Here is a 10,212-nt window from a genome sequence, read left to right as displayed (position 1 = left end):
CACTTACGTTTGAGAGGCATCCCAACATCCTGACCAGTATTGGCTTCAAAACATTAGAACTGTCCCTTTAATTAAAAGATTTCTGTGGCTCACGTTTAGTTCAAGTCAACAGAATGCAGATTTACTACTGCTGTATCTTTGTAGGTGTTGTGATTGCCTTTGTAAATGGCAGTATTTTGTACAATACTTCTTTGATGGTAAATTTACAAGTTAAAAATAAAAGCGGGTGCCAGCCACTTAAGGTCATGCAGCGCCCTCTATTGGTGCTGCTGTCTCATGCCATTCCAACAGATCGGATGGGAAACAGTTAAGTGTTTAGGTTGTTAAATCCATGTAAATGTCATGAGCAGGTCCTCAACAGTTGGACATCCAGCCCTGTCAAGCTTTCGCCGCATGCAGCCGGCGGTGGCAGCTTCACGCACGCCGCAGAAGCTCTCAGCAATCACATTCTTCAGGAAACGCACATTTTAGTTAAAATTACAGCCCACGCCAAAACATTGATTGCTTCAAAATGTCACATGAAAACCCACCTGGTCTAAACTGTGTAATTATGAGAAACAAGCTCAGTGAATTGAATTCTAATGAAATGAATGTCATCACTTTATGTAACACTGAATTGGTTAACCTTTGCTAAAACCTGCGAGTGGCACCTGAGCTCACTCCAGGGAACCTCAGGCTGCCCTTTCTGGCAGCAATTGTTGAAAAGCGGATGAACTCTGAAGGGCTCCGGTTACAATTTTCTGTTTGTGAATTATGGACATGGATGGATCTGATTTTCAAAAGAAATCAAATGTGTTATCCTATTACAACCAAACCTTCCAGCAAGCAAACGCCTCCCAGGTATGAAATGTGCAAATTCTTATCTGTAACACTGAGGTTTTTCCTTCATAGTCGTGCTGCTTTGATGTTAAATGGGATTTCTAGACAAGGATGTGAGACTGTTGAACAAACTGGGCCTCATGCATGACTGTTTTCTTATTTTTCTCTCAGTTGTTTCTACATAAAGCGGGTGAATAAGAGAAAATCCTATGTGGGATTCATGAAATGTGCACTGACAAGTCGCAGCCCAGCAAATGTAAATGAATGTCTCAGTAAAACTGTGTGAGGGCAGCAGTTTGGGAGCTGAGGCGCAGGGGGACAGCGTCGTTCATCATGGGCGATGGTGTCGGCGATCATTTCAGTTAAAAGTTGGGTTCATGTATGAGGTTCTATCATAACACAAGACGAGTCCTGCCCTCCCTCCAGCTAGGATGTGATTTAGTGCATCACATATTGATTTGATTTTATGGGATTATGTTTTGAAGACAGGGCGTGGATGGTGGGGGTGGACCCGCTTTACCAGGGTCTGCAAAGCAGCCATTTATCACGACTGTGTGAAAAAGGTTTTAATAAACGATCAAATGTGTATTTTCCTCTTGTATTTTCATGATGCAAATTGTTTGTTTGTTTTTTTTCCCCCAATCATTGTTATTATTTCACAAACTCAAAGTGCCGGATCGGCCGATCTCGAGATGATCAAGAAATACAGCATTTTAGAATGTGAGCTCTCAAACTTGCCACAAATTTGTTAGCCAAAGGCAGCAATCGCTTATTCTGGATCATAAAAACGTACAGGGTTACCGCAGTATGTTAAAAAAAAGAAAAGAAAAGAAAAATGCCCCGTCCTGTGTGACTTCAGTCCAGCGAGACTCAGGAGGAAAGCATCTGCAGTGTATTTGAAAGCCAAAAAGAAAGCTAGGAGAGAATAAAACTCTGTGTACAGCGAAGTGACGTGATACCAGACATTAGTTATGTTCACCTCCTGGAGTCTTTGGATTTCTGAAAACCAGGTAGGTTGAACAGTGCTGAGAACATCCCCCGGAGAACTGGTGCTCCCTCCAACCTGTCAAGTTCTCGCCTCATCGTACTAAACCAGAGATGTAGTGAGTGACTTTGTCACACGGAGACATCAGTCCTGACGGGTGGCTCGTGCTCCCAGTGAGACCAACATCAACAAGCTTTGAGGGAGATTTCAGCGGTGCCCCTTCTTGTGTCCCTGGTGCTCCAGCGTTGACAGGTACGTGACTTCTGTGTGTCACCGTCTTTAGTGACGGGAGGTCTTTGTCTCCAGGTGGTGTTTCGACTGGCCTGTGGCTTGGTGATACTGGGTTGGCCAAGAAACCACTAACACGTAATCGTTTAAATACTCGAGCTACTCGCCGCAAATGCAGTATCAATAAATGATCTTTATGTCCACAGAAACTACAACCATAATCATTTCTGACAGACCTGAAAATGGTATGTGATTCTCTCACCTCCAAAATCAATCGTACCTCCTTGTCCAAATACTTGAATAACTAATTCATAGTCAGACACATACATCAGCAGAATTTCTTTCCTGCCGGCTGCCTGCCACCTGCTACAGATAATGAAGCAAAGCCCACAGTGTGTTGGCCTCCCTCCTCCTCCTCCTCCTCCTCCTCCTCCCGGCCCTGACAACATGGCATTGTATGAGCTGTTGCTCTTGTGCCAAACGCGGGATGGGGGAGATAATACTCATTTGGAGAGCATAGCGGGGGCGTTGCTTCAGATACGGCTAATCCTCACACCTCATCGCCTGGATGTGGCTGGCTCCTGCAGTGCTCGCCTCCGCCACACTCCTTTTCCTTTTCATTCCTCTCCCCTTTCCTAACGTGTGGTCGCTTTCTTGCCGTCTTTGTTCTCATCTCAAAGTTCTTTTTCTCCTCTTTACTGAGCCTGTCTTTTGTCGCGCTGGTGTCCAAGAGGAGAGAGGGTCTGAAGGGGAAATGATCATTTAGGAATTCAAAGTTGAGGGAGGGACATTATAAGTGGAGAAGATGACGCAGGAGGAAAGGGAAAGACACTGTGCCCCTTTGGCTGTATTACACAAATAATTCCCATCCATAATTAACACACCCAAAAAAATAAATAAATAAAATTCTCCAAAAAATATTGGCATCGGCCACAGAAACACCCATCAGTCAGAAGATGCCTCATGGACCTCATTCATTCCAGAAGAAGCAAATGTGTTTTTCACCTGCAGAGCCAAAAAAATATCCAAAAATCAGTTGGTGTGACTTCAAATGAGGGTTTTCAGGAGTGTCTATGTGCCCTCTAACCCCCCACACCCCCCACACCCCCCACCCTGCTTAGGAAAAAGCTAGCAGCTGCAGGCAGGAATCCACCTCAGACAGCCTCTCTAATGACTGACATGCTTATGGGTTTAGATCACATCCAGCACAGATTGCAGGCCTGTAGATTCAGTTTCTAATAAAGGAGGGTGTGTGCAAACGTCCTCACGCCTCACTGATGGAGAACTATTAAGTCATGGGAACCCTAGTGGACACATCAAGTATAAAAGTAGTTTTGGAGACTGACTCAAACGGACTCCCCCCCCCCCCCCCCCTCCTCTTAGAACTTTAGGTATCAGTTTGAACAGCAGCAGCCATAAATCAGCTGAAGATTGCGGTGAAATCAACAGCTTTGCTACGGCTCCATTCAGCTGCAGGGGACCGCAATGACATTAAACTACAATAAAAGCGGAATTCAATTTAGTTGCAATGTTGTTTGTGAAAGATTCCATCCAGTAGTGCATTATAGAGTAACTAGAATATGTTGAGTGAAGATGATACAACGTTAGCTGCATCGTGAGGTTGCCGGGCTGAGAATAGAAACCCTGCCTGCACAGTGTCTCCATGCTGAGACTCGCTGATGAAATTACTTGAAAGGCCTTAAAGAAAAAAAAAATATCTGTGAATAAAATGAGATTCAGTAGAAGAGAAATGTCATTACAGTTGAAGCATTTTGATGTCCAAAACGAGGAAGACAGGGAGATAGAAATCGCCTTGGGGTCCTCTCAGCATTTTATTGTGAACACAAATGGTTTTGCGACTAATACCAAATGTCAGAGGCCCTTAAAGGAGACAGAAGCTGGAGGCAGCATTAATGTCCTGTATGTCAGCTTCCTGGACGCTCGCCCTCCGTCTGCCCTTTGCTTTGGCTCAACCTTTGGCTGAGACGTCCCACCAGGATCCACGGACAGACACAATGAAGGGCCTGTAATAGATCTGCCAGCAGAGACGTGGAATCTGCCAGCAACGCTCACATCCACCTGCTGACAGAATTCACGTTTCTCTCTATAGAATGCTGGCACGTGAGAGCTCCCTGGGGTACGAAGAATTTCCCTCTCCTTTTACCTCTGATGTGACTTTCATCCAAGTTTCACAGTAAAGGCAGTGTCCATATCTGTAGTGCTCATTGGGCCTCGACCCCCAACACTCCCCCCCTCGCTTGCTACATGTCGTTTATCCAGGAGAAGAAATGTTTGCTAGCAGAATCAGCAAGGTCACGATCCGACATGATGAAGACTCACAAAAGACGACCCGCTTGTTGGATCAAAGCAGTGTGATCTGCCCCTCTGTCGGGGCCATCACATATCACCATCGATAGTTACAGCCCCGAGGATTCGTCAATATTAATCACCCGGGACCAATGTCCCAACGTGCCCTCCATCAGCCGTCCCACATTTAACACCAGCAACACTAATGCTTTTTCCACAGATGCCATGTTTGACCAGTGTTACCAGTTTTTGTCTAAACTGGTGCACATCAGAGGAGGGTTTATACTCTCTTGTACACTTGAAGGTACGAATACCAATCAGACTAGAATTCTCTCTTTTTTTTTTTTGTGCAAAATCCCCCCCCCCCCCTCCCCCAAAAGCTTCTATGTGACCCAGTGACTCCACATAAATACCAGACTGGACAAATGACACTTTGTATTTTGCCACCTCTTCAATTTTACGACTATTTTAATCCGAGCGACCTGCTTTTTTGAGCAGCCTCCACGTCTTGTGACTACATCAAAACCAGATGTATCACTTTTCAACATTTGCGAAGCAAAAGTGATTCTGTTTCTGTAAATCACAAATCCCACAGGCAGCCACACAAGTGAGTCACTCAAGTGGGATATTAATAGGACGAATGAATCATTATCCACATCACCATAAGAAGCTCCTTTCTAGATGACGGATGACAAATTGTTATGTAACAACAGGACAAATGTAACAGAAACAGAAGCAAAACCAGACAGGGAACTAAACGGAGGCGAGTCACAGGTGGGCATCCTTGAGGCCTGCCGCTCTCGCAACGTTGTCAAAGCGAGCAGGGAGAGCAACGGTGGAACGAATGGCGCCAGTAAAGATGGCTGCTAGCATTTAGCTGAGCAAGTTCCAGTGTGTGTTCCCACCCAGTGGCATGAGCTAGCAGCACAATTAATGGAGGGGGGGTGGAAGTTGTGACCACACCTAAAGGTCACATGCAAAACTGCTTCATCTGAGGAAAAGCCCACTGTTGCAGTGCTTGTGTATTTAAATTTGGGTCTCTGATGCGGCGATTAACACACAAACTGTGAAATAAGAAACGCATTGATGCGGGCTGGCCTGCTCCGTCGTGTGATTCAATAAGCTGCTGAGAAGTGGAGCCCCTGCACGTATCACAAGGGGCGTCACTGAAATTAAACCTTGCCCGCATCTTTTTTTCCCAAGCACGATCCAAAAAGGCGTGAAACAAATAACAGAGACCCGCCTCTGACAGTGACACCAGTGCTTGATGTCATAAAATCCGCTTACAAGTGGACTTTTCGAAATATTGAGCAGGTTGTGTAGGAACTTCCATCTGAAAATGGAATAATAATATCAACTCAACAAGTACGCAAAAGTTTAATCATAACTTTTTCTTTTATTCTAACATTTTAAAAAAGACATATAAAAACAGCCCTGCCGCTCAAACATGCCTTTAGTCAGGCAATCATGGGATGCAGGGTGATTGGTAACGTCCCCCCGGTCAGTTGATGGTCTCCAGCAGGGGTCAGCAATGCTGCACAGGAGGGAGGTGAAATCTACCTCTTGCAACAATTCCAACAATAACAAACGCTTGCACTCAAGACAAAGTCTCCTTTCAAAAGCCTTCACATTCATACGGTCGGAATATTATGGACGAGAGCAAAGTTCAAGGACACAGACACAGAAATAAAACCTAATGTACTTCATGAATCAAGACTGAGAAACATTTCTGAAACCATGAGATGACGGAAGTGTTGACGGAGATCATTTTACATTGACATTGTATTTTCATAAATCCTAAAGTGAAACTATTTCAAAAGGATATTGAGATTCAATAATTTAAAAGTACACGTACACACCAAGCTTGATGACAGACTCAATATCAGGTTCACCCACCTGCACTGGTGTTTAGAGTTGCTGTAAAGCTGCAGCGACAAATTCATTCTTACTTTTGAAATCTCTGACGTCAACAATCTGATTTACAATGTCTGATCAATCAACTGAATGTTTTCTACAAAAACAACAAGCTATCATGAGAATTTAACAGGGAATCCATGATGGAGTGTCTCAGTTGTAGACGATCGATTTCGGTGTCACCGGTGTGTTAAGAGTCAGTCGCCGTCGTGTCCTTCAGGACTGCATATCAGTTATCTTCCTTTTACGGTAGTTGAGAACTAAACTGGAGGCGGTGAGCTGCGATGCCTGGCCTTTCTCCCAGCTCTGGAAGCCGTTGAGGCCACTCTGACCCGACCTGAACAGCCCCTTCTCTAGACAGTCCAGACGCTCCACCAGCGCTGATGTGTCCTCATTGTAGGCGTTCTGGGAGGAGTCCATGGTCCGTCTGAACCGACCGATGAATGTCTGGACGACATGAAATGTTACCCACCCATTAGATGAGGGAAGGGAGTACATGCTGAGCTGGTTTTGAATCAGTGACCTACTTTATAAAGCAGAACATGTAATCTTACACTTCAGATAATTTGATGTTACTTGCCTGCAAGCAGAACTTTAATAAAATATTGGAGGCCACATCAAAGAGACAGTCCAGACCTGGCCGCTGGTGTCAGACACTGAGCTTCATATAGCTCCAGCCACCATTTCCATCTTGAGATTTCTCTTAGCGCAGAGCTCCAGGCACGTGAAGCCTCTCTAAAGCAACGTTCCACCATGTATGTAAATGTTGCACCGACATTTGTGTCATGTATGTGTCCTCAGTGGGGAACACAGGTCACATAGGGGTTGGTTTTCTTTTCTTTCATGAAGCCCAGGAGGTTAAAAACAAGATGACAGTTCAATCATGGCAACACAAACCTTGTGGTGTGTGTGACAATAATCTTATCATCCACTGCGTTTCCGTGTGTCAGACAGTCACTGTGTCAGTCTGCCTGGTAACAGCGGCGGGAGGAGTATACATGTTTTCTGATACTGTTGCACCCCCTAGTTGTGATGAGTGAAACAACAACTGAACTGTATTTATAGTCTGCAGTGTGTGTGTGTGTGTGTGTGTGTGTGTGTGTGTGTGTGTGTTGCAAGCCAGTGTGGATGTATGTCATTCAACCTTCCAGTAGCATCTGTTGTTCTGACTCATCTTTTTCTTGAAATAAATCTCAAATGTACACACTGTTTGTGTGTGAATGGTGTGGTATGATTTATACAACATGGCCGTTCAGCAGGCCACTGTTCAGTTTGTTTTGCAGTCAACGAAAAAAAACAAACCGATAACTTTCATTTCATTGTGGAACCAAAGAACTGCACTGCATATGTACAAATTGAACCTTGGGTTGTGTGTCACCAGCGTCACCAAGGCAAACCTAGCAAGATGCTGTTCAAATCTTAGTACTTTTCTACACCTTTACACCAACTGGCACTAAATTATTGAATTAGGAACCCTGTCACAAAATGTTCACGCAAAACTGGAGGCAATTTTTCCAATCGTACTCAAATGGCCACCTTTTTTTAATAATGAGATCAAGTCCAGTTTTCAATATTCGGCAGGTTTGTCTCAACTCTTAGAAATGCCTGTACATATTAATGCAGTTATTATTAATGTTACGATAATACAGCATCACAAAATACATGTGATGAGTGTAACAAAGATGCCTTATCTAAATGCAGTAGTTTTTGTTTAACATTCGTTTAGTGGAGATTTGGCCATCATCAGAAATCAACTGTCTCACGTGTTATGTTTATTCTTGCTCACCTGCAGCAGCGTCTGCGCAATCTCAGGGTTCTCTGGGCTTTCAAAGTGCAGCATTTGGGATCCCAGGCCATAATAGTAGGGTCCCAGCTTATGCAGGTCCACCACGTTGGCGTCTGCGTTGAACACGGTCCTCCAGCCCTCTCTGTACACCTTAGGAAGCTCCACCGACAGCACCCTCCTATTCCTCTCATACAGGCCCTTGGTGAGCCACAGAGGAAGCTCCATCTTTGTACCCTGAGATGACGGAGACAAACAAACATGTATGTTTTAAGACGATCCCACTACAAGGGAAAGTTCAATGCGTGTAAGACCGTAGACAATCGCATAAATTCACAAGAAAGTTAGACGCAAAGTCTACTTCTCCATCATGTATGTACAACATGACATTACTTCTTTGTCTCGTTAACTTTTGGTAAAGTTCAGTTCGACCAACAGCACTATGCTACACATTAGCTTAGCGTAATGTTTAAGTTGTTCCTAAAATGAAAGCTAAAGTTGTAGATAAGCTGCTGCTGTCCAGAAGCGAGTTTCATCTTAAAAGACCATAATTCACTACTACAGTTGAAATTGCTAAAACAGCGAGCCGCTGTCTTTGAATTAATTCATTAACACGGTTTCACTCTGCTCAAGAAATAATTGTTGTTAATGGGTTTACCAACCTCCGGAATATCCTGTGTGTCACTCGACTTTTCCAAGAATCCAAGCCGGGGGAACGTGCACTCTGTTCGGGTAGGAAGTCTCTCATGAGAGAGCAAAATATCATCGAGAGACAGGAAGTTTTCCTCCATAGACACGCCAGGCTGGACAGGAAAATAAGACTGCGTGTCCATTTGTAACACCCAAATGAGACGAAGATTAAGTAAAGTGTAGAATTGAATAGTCAAACGTTCCAAAGACTGGTTCCCCGGCTGTTTACAACACTTCCTTGTTTGTGGTTTGGCGCCAGGACCGGAAGACCAATCAGAGTCATTCAGTCTAGACTAGAGCAATCGATTCAAACACAATCGAACTCGTTGGAAAATACGTGATTGAAATGTGTTCTTTTTGTAACGTTATGTTTTATTCTTTTGTTTCTGTGGATTTCAAGAGCTCATGTAGAGTTATGTATTATTGTGTTATAAAGCTGTCAGTGTAATTTGCTTGAATACATGTAATAAACAACATAAGTATATTTATATCCGACCGTGAACAGAGCATAAAACTAACCTTTTTTTCTGTGAATAACTTGCAATTATGAATTTACCCATCAGAGGTCGGAGTATTACCAGGACAAATTTAAAATCCCCTTCTGTCCTGTTCTAAAAATGTTTTGCAGCCATCAACCTCCTAAAGTCTATAAAAAGCTTAATGGTTAATGTCAAGAAGGCTATTTCAAACAAGCCTTGGAAAGCAAACCTTGAGTTTCTATTGAATTAAATTAAATCAAATGAAAGAGAAAAAAAAGAAGAGAAAGCACAACAGCATGCGCTCTTATCCACTGTTCCTCTTTCTTGCAGCTGCAATCTTGTATTTTCTCATCTGGTTGAATTCCATTAGTTTCTCATGGTGAAGTGAAACAAAGCCAGACCAAAAGAAGGGGTGGTATTTTCTCTCTGTTGTGGGTATGAGTTGAGTGGGCGATCAAGTGGTACAGTGGCCTACTGTCAACTGCTGCAGCCACAGAGAATTAATAGATATTTTCATCCTCCAAACCAGGCTGAGGCGGATGTCATTTCCCAAAGCGATCACCCCCTCTGTTAGCTGCGGGGTGTGATACACAGGGAACTGTGTGAGTCAAAGAAACACACAAAGAATTTAGCAGTAATGACTATTTGACTGATAACCACACTGATGTTGATCCCCATCTGTATTGTATTGTACTGATACAGTTTCTGGCATTTGGTGTGTCATGGTGGCATTACAGACGTAGATTGTTAAACTTATGTTGTCAGGTACATTTACTTCCTCTCTTCATTTGTGCTTATTGCACTTTGCCTTTTTGCTTTTTCTTCACTTTTGGACCCGATTGATTTCTGTCAAAAATGTTATCATATCAGACTAAAACTCACCCGCAGCTGCGTCAGACCTGATCACACTGCGGCTGCTTCTACTGCCATCAAGAGCGAAGGTCGTAACATGAACCCTAACTGAATGAAAAAGCTCTGAAAATCTAAAATTGCATTGCACACATTGT

At 43.7% G+C, this 10,212-nt stretch overlaps 1 protein-coding gene across 1 annotated transcript; it reads right to left on the bottom strand.

Annotated features, from left to right (window-relative positions):
• Positions 1–5,741: 5,741 nt before the first annotated feature.
• Positions 5,742–8,967, bottom strand: gins3 (GINS complex subunit 3). Its single transcript, XM_086207763.1, has 3 exons — positions 8,699–8,967; positions 8,040–8,273; positions 5,742–6,700 (listed from the first exon to the last, which is right to left on the bottom strand). Exons 1-3 carry the CDS (start codon positions 8,867–8,869, stop codon positions 6,470–6,472), a joined length of 636 nt encoding a protein of 211 aa, XP_086063889.1. The 5' UTR covers positions 8,870–8,967; the 3' UTR covers positions 5,742–6,469.
• Positions 8,968–10,212: the final 1,245 nt, after the last annotated feature.

Source organism: Aulostomus chinensis, chromosome 7 (assembly GCF_037954235.1).
Source record: "Aulostomus chinensis isolate RoL2024-O1b breed Wild chromosome 7, RoL_Achi_v1.0, whole genome shotgun sequence".
NCBI classification, from domain to species: domain Eukaryota; kingdom Metazoa; phylum Chordata; class Actinopteri; order Syngnathiformes; family Aulostomidae; genus Aulostomus; species Aulostomus chinensis.
Note: the sequence above shows the minus strand (reverse complement) of the source record. Positions and strands in the feature narration are given on the sequence as shown.